This window comes from Canis lupus, chromosome 5 (genome assembly GCF_011100685.1).
Source record: "Canis lupus familiaris isolate Mischka breed German Shepherd chromosome 5, alternate assembly UU_Cfam_GSD_1.0, whole genome shotgun sequence".
In the NCBI taxonomy this organism is placed as follows: Eukaryota; Metazoa; Chordata; class Mammalia; order Carnivora; family Canidae; genus Canis; species Canis lupus.
In genome coordinates, this window is record NC_049226.1 from 82,268,753 (window position 1) to 82,282,099 (window position 13,347).

Genomic DNA, 13,347 nt, shown 5'->3' on the forward strand with positions numbered 1-13,347 from the left:
GGCAGAGGGAGAAGCAGGCTCCATGCACCGGGAGCCCGACGTGGGATTCAATCCTAGGTCTCCAGGATCGCACCCTGGGCCAAAGGCAGGTGCCAAACCGCTGTGCCACCCAGGGATCCCTCACATTGTGGTTTTGATCTACATTTTCTAGTGATTAGTTAGGCTGTACATCTTTTCATGTGCTTATTAGCCATTTGTCTCCTATAACTACTCAAGTGCTTGCCTGTTTTTGTTTTTGTTTTTTAAGATTTTATTTATTTATTCAGAGAGAGGCAGAGACACAGGCAGAGGGAGAAGCAGGCTCTATGCGGGAAGCCCAGTATGGGACTCGATCCCAGAATTCCGGGATCAGGCCCTGAGCCAAAGGCAGACACTCAACCACTGAGCCACTCAGGTGTCCTGCTTGCCTGTTTTTAATAGATTTTCTGTTTTGTTATGTTTTTTGTTTTTGTTGAGTTGTAGGAGTTCTTTAAATATCTTGGATATTGAACCCTTAATCAGGAGTCTGGGTGGTTCAATCAGTTAAGTGTCTGCCTTTGGCTCAGAACATGATCCCAGGGTCCTAGGATCGAGCCCTGTGGCAGGCCCCCTGCTCCACAGAGAGTCTGCTTCTTCCTCTTCCCCTCTCTCCACTTGTTCCCTCTCTGTTTTGCTCACTCGCTCTCTCAAATAAACAAATAAAATCTTTAAAAACACCAACCCTTATCACATACTATTTGCAGATATTTTCTCCTGTCCTGTGGGTTGCTTTTCACGGTGTTGATGGTGTCCTTTTAGACACAAAAGTTTAAGTTTTTTTTTTTTTTTAAGATTTTATTTATTCATTCATGACAGAGAGAGAGAGACTGGCAGAGACACAGGCTGAGAGAGAAGCAGGCTCCATGCAGGGAGCCCCATGCGGGACTTGATCCCAGGACTCCAGGATTACGCCCTGGGGCGAAGGCAGGTGCTAAACCGCTGAGCCACCCAGAGATCCCCAAAGTTTACGATTTTGATGTAGTTTACTTTTTTTCTTTTGTTGCCTGTGTTTTGGGTGTAATATCCAAAAAAATCATTGCTGTTTCCAATGTAAACCTTTTCTCCTCTGTTTTCTTCAGAGAGTTTTACAGTTTTAGGTCTTTGTTTATTTGATCTGTATTAAGTTAATTTTGCATATGGTTACGGTAGGGGCCCAACTTCATTCTTCTGCATTTGATATCCAGATGTCCCAGCACCATTTGTTGATAAGACTGTCATTTTCCAATTGAATGATCTTAGTATTTTTGTCGAAATCAGTTTACCACATATGGGAGGGTATATTTTTGTGCTCTCTATTCTGTTACTATGGCCTATATGTTTGTCTGTATGCCATACCAACACTGTTTTCATTATCACAGATTTGTGGTAAGTTTTGAAATCAGGAAGTGTGAGTCCTCCAACTTTTTTCTTTTTTTTTTTTTATGATAGGCACACAGTGAGAGAGAGAGAGAGAGAGAGAGAGAGAGAGGCAGAGACACAGGCAGAGGGAGAAGCAGGCTCCATGCACCGGGAGCCCGACATGGGACTCGATCCCGGGTCCCCAGGATCGTGCCCCGGGCCAAAGGCAGGCGCCAAACTGCTGCGCCACCCAGGGATCCCAGCTTTTTTCTTTTTTTTCAAGATTGTTTTGGCTATTTATTATTCCTTGCGATGCCATATGGATAGCATTAAATCTGTGTTTCGAGGGATGCCTGGGTGGCTCAAATGTTTAGCGCCTGCTTTTGGCCCAGGGCGTGATCCTGGAGTCCAGGGATCGAGTCCTACATCAGGCCCCTGCATGGAGCCTGCTTCTCCCTCTGCCTGTGTCTCTGCTTCTCTCTCTCTAAGTGTGTGTCTCTCATGAATAAATAAATAAATATTTTAAAAAAAAATCTGCGTTTCGCACTCGGTAGTTAGGGATCTTAACAATATTAGTCTTCCAATTTGTGAACACAGATGTCTTTCCATTTATTTGTATCTTCTTCTGTTTCTTTCAGCAACATTTTGTAGTTTTTAGTAGTATAGTCTTTTGTCTCCTTGGTTAAGTTTTTTTTTTTTTTTTTTTTTTATTTATTTATTCATGAGACACACATAGAGAGAGGCAGAGACAGAGGGAGAAGTAAGCTCCTCACAGGGAACTCAATGTGGGACTTGATCCCTAGACCAGGGATCAAGACGGCCTGAGCCAAAGGCAGACACTCAACTCCTTTAGTCTACTTTAGAGACTAAGAGTATTTTATTCTTTTTTTTTTTTAAGACTTATTTCTTTTAGTGTGAGAGAGAGCAAGTGGGAGGATGGGGAGAGGGAGAAAGAATCTCAAGCAGACTTTGTTCGCAGAGTATGATGCAGTACTAGAGCTCATGACCCTGAGATCACTTGAGCCAAAACCAAGAACTGGACATCTAACAGACTGAGCGACCCAGACACCCCAGTATTTTATACTTTATAATGCTATTATAAATCAAATTGTTTTAATTTCCTTTTTCTTTTTTTTTTTTAATTTTTATTTATTTATGATAGTCACACAGAGAGAGAGAGGCAGAGACATAGGCAGAGGGAGAAGCAGGCTCCATGCACCAGGAGCCCGTTGTGGGATTCGATCCCGGGTCTCCAGGATCGCGCCCTGGGCCAAAGGCAGGCGCTAAACCGCTGCACCACCCAGGGATCCCTAATTTCCTTTTTCAATTGTTCACTGTTTGTGTAATAGAAAAACAACTGATCTTTGTGTGTTGATTTTGTATCCTTCACTTCTGCTGAATTTGTTTATTCTAATAGCATTTCTGTGGAATCTTTAGGGTTTTATACATACAGGATCATGTCATCTGTGGATAGAGATGGTTTTACTTATTCTTTTTCAGTTCTGGTGCCTTTTATTTCTTTTTTCTTGTCTAATTGCTTTGGCTAGAACATATAATACTCTGTTAGGGTGGCAAACAGGCATATTTGTCTTGTTCCTGATCTTAGGAAAAACTTTTCAGTCTTTTACCATTAGATTTGATTTTAGCTGTGGACTTATCATATACGGCCTTAATTATTAAGACAGTTGCCTTTTTTTCTAAAAGATTTTATTTATTCATGAGAGACACAGCGAGAAAGGCAGAGACATAGGCAGAGAGAGAAGCAGGCTCCATGCAGGGAGCCTGGTGTGGGCCTCTATCCCAGGACTCCAGGATCATGCCCTGGGCCGGAGGCAGGTGCTCAACCACTGAGCCACCCAGACATCCCTAGACAGTTGCCTTTTATTACTAGTTTGTTGAGTATGACTGAGATATAACAACGTACCATACAATTCACCCACTTAAAGTATATAATTCAGTGTTTTTTAGTATGTTCATGAGGTCCTTTTTTTTTTTTTTAAGATTTTTTATTTATTTATTAGAGACAGAGAGAGACGGAGGGAGGGAGGGAGGAAGGGAGGGAGAAACAGGCAGAGGGAGAAGCAGGCTCCATTCAGGGAGCCTGACGTGGGACTCGATCCCGGGTCTCCAGGATCATGCCTTGGGTGGAAGACGGCGCTATACTAGTAAGCTACCATGGCTGCCCTGTTCATGAGGTCCTTATAGCTTTTTTGCCCTTGCTTATGTCAGACTGGTTGGATAATAGTTTTCAAGTACATGAAGACTTGCTGAAAGGTAGAAGGCTGTGTCTTTTTGTAATTTTAGAACATCATACTTTTGCAAAAGACTTAATGTCACCCATTGTTTGAAGAGTTGGGACTCATTTGTTTTGAACATCGACTCAGCTCCAACTTTTTATGAATATGCAATTTAGGTTCCTGTGGGGTTGCTCATTGACACCTGCAGGTGACATGCATCCATGTGTTGGCATTGGATTTCCTCTGGGTGCTCTGCCCTTAGATCATCCACTTGGATTCACGAGTTGACCCTAGGGTTTATGTAAAGGCTCCCAGACCATCCACTGGTCAACACTATTCCATCTCTGGGGCAGAGTTTATAGAAAGGTGTTGAGGGCTAGCTGCTGGAGGTGGAAAAGATTTCCCCAGTGCAGAAGCCTAAGCAACTTAAGTTTGAGTGCATATGCCTTAGTAGTTCCTCATTCCCATGGAAATTTGTGGAATTAGACCCTGGTTGCTGGTCGCCAAGCTGCTCAACCTTCCCTATTTGCATTAGCTTTAAGTGGTTAAGAGTTATCCAGGAAACATGTGCTCCAAACACAAACCCTCATCTTAGTGTCAGGAAACCTGTATGTCAGGGATGGGATCACATGTAGTATTGGGCAGGGACTCAGGCTCCTTCGGATAGGACAAGATGAGTGGGCTGACATCTAAGTCAGGGAAACCCCTGGGTATGTGGTACCTGATTTTATTGATGACTGCAAGGCAGTTGAGGTCATTTGCTGCTTGGTCAGCTGAGGCATTAAGAGAATGGAGACTGGCTTTTGGCAGCTTCTACCATGTAAAGCAAGGAAGCTGATTATTTGGGCTGCTGGTTTTCCAGGAAAAAGTACAGGTTTTAATCTAATGGGAATCCTGCCAGCAGGCTTACACTGCTTCTGCTCCTGATGGTTCTTCAATGTCCATTTTTGGCAGGAGGTAGCAGGCACTTGGAGAGTCTGGGTCCTTTGAACCTTGCAAGTCCCTCTTTGAAGTGCTGTTCCTTTCCCTTTCCTCCTCTTCCCCTAACTCCTGCAGGCCAGATTATCAGGGTCATGGGTTGGTCAGTGTCTTCCTGGTTCCCACCAGCATGATGAGATAGCTGGTTTCAGAGGAGGATGTGTGGGTCAGAGCCTGCCTTCTCTGCCTGGTCCTTTTTTGGATGATAGAGTCTGCTCCCCCAAACTCACTGGTATAGCCAGCCAGAGAAGGGCAAAGGGGCATTTACTGTAGATGAAGGACTTGGAGAGACAGGAGCACCATGTTGTGGGAACTCAGGTAGTGTTAGGAAACAGGTACATAGGTGCATGGTACATGTTGGGAAAGAAAGACATAATCCCAGACGGAGAAATGTATGTGGAATGCAGAATTATTTACAATAGGGAATAATTGGAATGTAAATGTGTAAACTTGAAATGGTCAAAATAAGGCAAAAAACATTTTTGTGTGTGTGGTAAAGTATACATAATATAAAATCGACTATTTTAACCATCTTTAAGTGTAAGTTCAGTGGCTTTAAGTACATTTACATTGTTATGCAACCATAGTTATATCTCAGCCCTCTTGGTTGGTGTTTTTAGTACTCTGAGCTTCTCAATTACCTGTTGGCACTCATACAAGGTTAATATAAGGCATCATGTGTGGGTTTCTACTATTGTATTCTTAGAAGGTAATTATTTCAGTTCTTGGGGAAATACCTCACTATTTCCTTGCACACTACCAACAGACTGAAAAACTGTGTTCATTTCCTTTTCTGGCCTGCCTACTCATGAATGCCACTGAGATATCTTTGACAGAGTTGTGCAGCATGGGCCCCACCTTGCTGTGGTTGGCTTAGTTGTTGAGGTACTTAGGTGGGAAGAGTGGGGCTGGGGCGGTGTCTCAGGGGCTTAAAGACAGCCCCCCCCCCAACATTGGATGATCAGGGGGCCAGTGGTGAATGTATGGGGCAAAGGTAATGAGTTTGGAGATACCCAGATAAGAAGCCCTGTGTGAGGGGTCTTTACAGTCTTCTACAGAGCCAGCCTAGCTGTACTTTTTCTGTGTCTTGGTCCTTGCTGAAGAGTGGCTTGTCCTTGTTGGATTGATCTTGCATCACTCTGCCAAGTACTACCTAGGATTCATCTGCTTACTTTAGTTACTTCTTGAGGGTAGATTCCACTGCCTTAGCTGGAGCCAAAAACCAAGGGGCTGGAAACAGTGATTTCAGGAAACTTTCTTCTGAAACTGAAACCAGTGGTTCCTACTTAGAAACACACAAACTACCTCTTGTTTCTCCAGCTACTTAAGACATTGGGATGATTTTCCTTAGAAAATGAAAATGTGGGGGCAGCCTGGGTGGCTCAGCGGTTTAGCGCCGCCTTCAGTCCAGGGCCTGATCCCAGAGACCCGGGGTTGAGTCCCATGTCGGGCTCCCTGCATGGAGTCTGCTTCTCCCTTTGCCTGTGTCTCTGCCCCCCCCCCCCTTTGTGTCTCTCATGAATAAATAAAATCTTAAAAAAAAAAAAAAAAAGGAAAGATGTGAAGCTTCTGTAAGAACCATTTAGTGTATTAAGAGTCTCTATATTCGGGACACCTGGGTGGCTCAGGGGTTGGGCTTCTGCCTTCAGCTCAGGGTGTGATCCCAGGGTGCCAGGATCGAGTCCCATGTCGGGCTCCCTTCATGGAGCCTGCTTCTCCCTCTGCCTGTGTCTCTGCCTCTCTCTCTCTCTGTCTCTCTTATGAATAAATAAGTGGAATCTTTAAAAAAAAAAAAAAAAGAGTCTCTATATTTGTTGCTTTTCCGTTTTTCTTTTACCAAGAAATATTTTAGAAGGGAGGCACATAACCATTTGCTAACCAAAAATTTTGTGTGTGTGATTTTTTGAAGGTACATGGGAATAGGACTGTCAGCTCAAGGCGTCAACATGAACAGACTTCCTGGTGAGTCACTGGTTAAGAGAATATTTGTTCTGCTCTCCTGATCCATTCTATGATGAGAATCATGGTAGCAGCCAAGAGAATAGAGTGAACTTTGCTGCTTGCCTTACCCAAAGCCAGGTCATAAGGTGGAAGATCATAAAACTTGGCCATGGGTGGGATGGTATGGGCTTCCATTTCAAAAATTAATTAGCAAGTGTTCATCATTCATGGAATTTGAACTGTTTGTAGTTAAAAGCAACCTGAGTTTGGTCCTAGTGGGGATATGCCTTTGTAACTGTTATTCCCATTGGCCTTTGACCAGCCTGGGACCCTGGCATATATGGAGAGGAAGGCTGCTGCCAATTCTGGCTTCTTTGTTACTGCACCATATTGATGATAAAGTTTTTATTTTTTATTTTTTATTTACTCATGAAAGAGAGACACAGGCCGAGGGAGAAGCAGGCTCTATGCAGGGAGCCTGACATGGGGCTCAATCCTGGGTCTCCAGGATCACGCCCTGGGCTGAAGGTGGCACTAAACCGCTAAGCCACCTGGGCTGCCCAATGATCAAGTTTTTAAGTGGCCTCCCACTTGGAACATGGTTGAGGTGATTTTTTAAATAAATAGTATGTGTGCAAGACTTGGATTGTCAGTCAGCAACCTCATTCAGATTTGTGGAATGCTCTGAGCCCTGCAGATGGTCCTCCTCTACTTTCCAGGAGCCCTTTCAGCTACTTTCTGCCCAGTGACCCATACCTAGTCTTGGGCTGTGTACAGTTGAGGGGATAGAAACCTCCAACAGAAGCTGGTGAGTTCCAGAAGATGGTCCTAAGTCCATTTATCCCTATAGTGGCATAAGTGACATGGTGCAAGCTACCTTAGCACCATCATGAAGGCGGGCAAAGTCCCTATGTTTTTTGTTTTGTTTTAAAGTCCCTATGTTTTTGCCCTGGCCCTCTATTTTTTATGCCTCAGACACAGAGAAGGCAACTGGCTTTTTCCAAAAAGAGAGCAGCACTTAAACATTATGTGTTTTCCCATCTATGCTTGATATCAGTCACAGATTTTTTTTCTCATTGACTAATTTCAAGTACTTAAAATCTAGAATTGCTCGAGATTCAACTAATTTGTCAGGGGTCTAACATTTTTCAGCTTTGATATGAGTGAAAACTGACCTTTAGTTATTAATCAGAATGTATGTGGCATGTTTGGCCTCTTTGTGTAGCACGCAGCTGTGTAATTTTTTTTAAAAGATTTATTTATTTATTTATGATAGACATAGAAGAGAGAGGCAGAGACACAGGAGGAGGGAGAAGCAGGCCCCACGCCGAGAGCCCGACACGGGACTCGATCCCGGGACCCCAGGATCACACCCTGGGCCAAAGGCAGGCGCTAAACCGCTGAGCCACCCAGGGATCCCCGCACTTGTGTAATTTTTTTTAAAGATTTTTATTTATTTACTAGAGAGAAAGAGAGAGAGTTCATGCCCTTAAGCAGGGAAAAGAGAATGAGGGGGAGGAAGAGAGGGATAAGGAGAATCTGCGTTCAGTGGAGAGTCCAACACTGGGCTCGATTTCAAAACTGAGATCATGACCTGAGCTGAAATCAAAAGTTGGCCACTTAACCGACTGAGCCATCCAGATGCCTCTTAATCTTTTTCTTACTCCAAATGTGCTCTTTGAACTTTTGCACTGCCTTCATGGCAGATAAAAGAAGCTTATTATATGGAAGTAACTATTATAATGTTATTAGATGTCACTTTAAGCAACTCTGAACATTGGTTAAATGAATTTTTGTTAATCCACAGAAAAGAATACTATGCAGCTTTGAAGAGAATGAGGAGGTTGTTTAGGTACTGATTTGGAGTCATCTCTAGAATATATTGTTAAGTGGAAAATATAAGCCATAGAACAGTGTATAATATGCTACCAAATGTGCAAAAATAAAAAAGGCATGAATGTATGAATGTGCTACCAAATGTGCAAAAATAAAAAAGGCATGAATGTATGAATGAATGTATCTGTACTTGCTTGTACATGCATTGAATATCTTTGGAAAGCTACGGAAAAACTTATATAATATCGGCTATCCCTTGGGAAGGGACAGGGTGGCTAGGGATAGGACTAGAAAGATTTTTCACTTTCAGAACTTTCACATCTTCTTTCTTGTGAATATATTAATCTGTTTTAAAAGTATGAATAGGGGATGCCTGGGTGGCTCAGCAGTTGAGTGTCTGCCTTCAGCTCAGGGCTTGATCCTGGGATTTGGGATCTGGGATCGAGGCCCGCAACAGGCTCCCTATGGGGAGCCTGCTTCTCTCTCTGCCTGTGTCTCTGCCTCTCTCTCTCTCTCTCTCTCTCTCTCTCTCTGTCTCTCATGAAAAAATAGATACATCTTAAATTTATTTATTCATGAGAGACACATAGGGAGGCAGAGACATAGGCAGAGGTTGAAGCAGGCTCCCTGCACGGAGCCGATGCGGGACTCAATCCTTGGGCCCCAGGATCACCATCTGAGCTGAAGGCAGATGCTTAACCGCTGAGCCACCCAGACGCCCTAGATACATCTTAAAAAAAAAAAAGTATGAATAGAATTAAACAAAAGCAAGTGCTGTTGTGTCAAGGAGTCCTCACATGTCTTTCAGGTGGATTGGGAATATAGCATTTTACTATGTGCTAGGCTTGGTATTCTAAATTCCACATGCTCATCCTTCTTGAGTAAGAACTATTTTTTGCATGGCTCATTTGGTTTGAGATCCATGGAGTAGAGTAGATGAGGTAGGAGGGGGAGGTTCAAGGTCTACCTAGGCAAACTTGAATTTCTTCAAGATAGAGCCCTGTGGAGCTGGCCTGGTTTGTTTGCATTGTTCATAAGATGGGCTTTTTGACCCTCTCTGGGCCAGTTGGAAGCCAGCTGCTGGTCATGTGTTTTGATGTTGTGAATGTAACATTGTAGAGAAGTCCATCTGGGACCCTTGTGCAATCAGACTGCACCTAGGCGCAAGATGTGGGCCTGTAGGGAGAAGGGACCTGGACACAGTGGATGAGGTGAGAGTCCCTACATTAACATATCAGGAGAGTTGGCACCTTTTTTTTTTTTTTTTTAATAATTTTTTTTTAAGATTTTATTTATTTATTCATGATAGTCACAGAGAGAGAGAGAGGCAGAGACACAGGCAGAGGGAGAAGCAGGCTCCATGCAGGGAGCCCGACGTGGGATTCGATCCGGAGTCTCCAGGATCGCGCCCTGGGCCAAAGGCAGGCGCCAAACCGCTGCGCCACCCAGGGATCCCATTTGGCACCTTTTTTAACATCCTCAGTGGCACATCTCTTGTTTGGCAGGAGAAAGGGGCCTCTGTGGGTATTGTACCTATTTTCATTTCATTTTGCCCGCCAGCTCTGAGGGCTTTCCTTCCTGCCGTATCTGTTAATCTCCCTGATTAGTCCTTAAGGTAGTAAGTAGGAATCAGAATGCAGCTAGATAGGGATTCTCCCTAGGAAGGATGGATGCCTCTGGCTTTCCCAGGATATAGGGCTGGCTGAATGGGTGAGAAGACCTAGCACAGGACAGATGTAGGGATAGAGGGGAGACATTCCTCTTAGGAATAAGTGTCCTGCTGCTGTTCATCCTGCTGGATTTGGAAGATCACAATCCCCTTTGACACTTTCCATTTTCTGGGATTGCTTTTTTTGGTGTGTGTTTGGGGGTTAATGAGCATACATTCTCCAAAACTGAAATTATCACCATTCATAAAGAGTTGGACCTGAAATTCTTAGAATGTATTCCAGTGGGGACATGAGATGGAGGATGATGGCAGCCTTTCTACCAGTTGCTTTTGATTTCCAAGAGACCTTTGGTTGTAATGAAAGCTCTGTTTGGATATATGGTTGGTGGGAGGTGATGATGGTGGCCTAGGCTGGGTCTAGAATTTGAGACTTTAGTGTTAAATTCAGATGAGATGTTTAGCGTTGATGTATCTTTTTGATAGATACTGGTGTGTTTGATGGAGGTGGTTGGAGAGGTTAGTGTGGCTTTACAGGGGTGATCAGCCTCATGTTGAGAAACATATAGGAGTTTGCTAGGTGGGTCTGGGTGGTGGTAAGGCCTATGGGTAGATCTATAAGTTGCCTAGTGTGATGGGATGGCTTCCTGGGAACAGTCAGGATGACCCGGTTGAAGAAAGTCTTATATTCCATGTCAAGGGGCCTAAACTTCTTTATTTAAGCAGTGGAGGCTGAAGGAGTGTCTTAAGCATAGGCAAAATGCTAGCAGGTTTGCTAAGAAGTAACTAGTTCAAGTGAACTAGTGTAGAGGAGGCCTTCCAGAGGGGTAGAGGCTAAGCTGGGCTGCCTGGGCAGTGAGAATTCTGAGTTTAGGCATGTGATGGAACTTCAGGAGGTGCTAGATAATGGCTTAAAAAGGGACTCCTTTTCCTTATTTTGAAATACTTACTTGGAAGCATTTAATCAGAAGTGAACAGTTATATTTATAAGCGCCTTATGGGTGTATTTTGTGATAACTCAGTATATCTTGCTTAGTAGAGAAGAATCCTACTAGGTCATTGGGAGGGGTCCTTAATTTCATGGCTGTATATGTAGATTACTTTTGATTTGTTAGTTTAGAAAAATTTATCAACAAATCCATCAGAGCCAATTGGTCTTTTGGCAAGGACATTTTTTTAAGACTCCCTTCCTCTCTTGTTAGCTTGTTCAAGTAAGTTCTTTCTTATGGCATCACTTTCAATATATTCTGCTTTGGCCACCTGATTCTCTTTATAGGAAAATGGCTATGATGAATATTATCAAAACCTAACAAAGGGGCTCCTGGTTGGCTCAGTGTAGAGCACATGACTCTTGATCTCAGGGTTGTGAGTTCAAGCCTTATGTGGGATATAGAGATTACTTAAATAAATAAAACTTAAAAAAGATTTATTTATTTGAGAGAGAGAAAGTACATGCAGGGCGAGGGACACAGGGATAGGGAGTGGGAGAGAATCTTTTTTTTTTTTTTTTTAAGATTTTATTTATTTATTAATGAGAGACACAGAGAGAGAGGCAGAGACACAGGCAGAGGGAGAAACAGGCTCCATGCAGGGAGCCCAATGTGGGACTCAGTCCCGGGTCTCCAGGATCACACCCTGAGTCAAAGGTGGTGCTAAACCACTGAGCCACCCGGGCTGCCCTAGCGGGAGAGAATCTTAAGCAGACTCTCTGCTGAGCAGTTAGCTGGATGCAGGGCTCAATCCCACGACCCTGAGATCATGACCTGAGTGAGACACTCAGGTGCCCCAATAAATAAAATTAAAAAAAAAAAACAAAACCCAACCTAAAAAAATCTTCATGATTGATCTTTTAAACGAATTTAATCCATTTTGTTAGTTTTTTAAAAAGATTTTATTTATTTATTCATGAGAGACACAGAGAGAGGCAGAGACACAAGCAGAGGGAGAAGCAGGCTCCCTGTGAGGAGCCTAATGCAGGACGCTATCCCAGGACCCAAGGATCACGACCTGAGCCGAAGACAGATGCTCAACCACTGAGCCATCCAGGTGCTCCATTTTGTTAAATTTTTTTTAAAAGATTACTGTTACCAAACTATTATTTATTCCTTTTTTTTATTGAGATCTAATAAATATACCATAACATTCACCAATTTAAAGTGTGCATTTCAGTGGTTTTAGTGTAGTCACAAATTTGTGCTACCATAGCCTCTAATTCCAGAACATTTTCATCACCCCAAAGAGAAACTCGATACCCATTAGCAGTCATTCCCTTATTCTCCTTTCCTGTAGCCTCTGAAAACCACTAATCTACTTTCTGTCTCCATGGTTTTTCCTTTTCTAGACCTCCATTGATTTCCTATCAATGGAGTCATATAACAGGTGGCCTTTTGTGACTGGCTTCTTTCACTTAGCATAATGTTCTCAAGGTTCATCTAATTTCATTCCTTCTTACGGCCAAATAATATTCTATTATATGGATATATCACATTTTGCTTATCCATGTGTCTGTTGATGAATATTTGGAATTTTTTGATGAATATTTGGATGGTGTCTACTTTTTGGCTGTTATGATTTATGCTATAAACACTTATGTACAAGTTTTCTTATGGACATATGTTTCATTTGATTGTGTACCTGGGAATAGAATTGCTGGGTCATGTGATAACACCTTTTATTTAAGGCTTTGATGCATTTAGTTTTTGTTTATGCTGTGAGGTAAGGATCCAGCTTCATTCATTTGCATGTGGCTATCCAATTGTCCTAGCATCAGTTGTTGAAAATACTATTCTTTCCTTACTGAATCATCTTGGTATCTTTGTTGAAAACCAGTTGAGCTGGAGATGCATGGATTTTTTTTTTCTGGCTTCTCAATTCTATTCCACTGATCTATATATTTGTCCTTGCACCTGTACCATATTCTCTTGATTATGGTTGCTTTGTAGAAAGTTTTGAAATTGAGAAGGATGAATCCTTTAATTTTTTTTTTTTTCTTTTTCAGGTATGTTCTGGGTTTTTTGGTTCCCTTGCAATTCCATATGAATTTTATTTTATTATTATTTTTTTAAGATTTTTATTTATTCATGAGAGACACACACACAGAAAGACAGAGACATAGGCAGAGGGAGAAGCAGGCTTCCCGCAAGGAGCCTGATGTGGGACTTGATCCTGGATGCCAGAATCATGCCCAGGGCTGAAGACGGACGCTCAACTGCTGAGCCACCCAGGCGTCTTGTATTTTAATTTTCTTGCTAATAAAGATAGGTGTTCATTGTTAGATATTTTTTCTTTTTTTTTTTAAATAAAGATTTTATTCATTCATTCATGAGAGACAGA

General features: G+C 42.6%; 1 protein-coding gene across 1 annotated transcript in view; it reads left to right on the top strand.

Annotated features, from left to right (window-relative positions):
- RANBP10 (RAN binding protein 10) overlaps positions 1–13,347 on the top strand; it is a 74,578-nt gene that overhangs the window by 21,442 nt on the left and 39,789 nt on the right. The window contains exon 3 of the mRNA XM_038538560.1: positions 6,481–6,533. Coding sequence (XP_038394488.1) covers positions 6,481–6,533 — 53 coding nt within the window. The remainder of the gene's footprint in view (positions 1–6,480; positions 6,534–13,347) is intronic.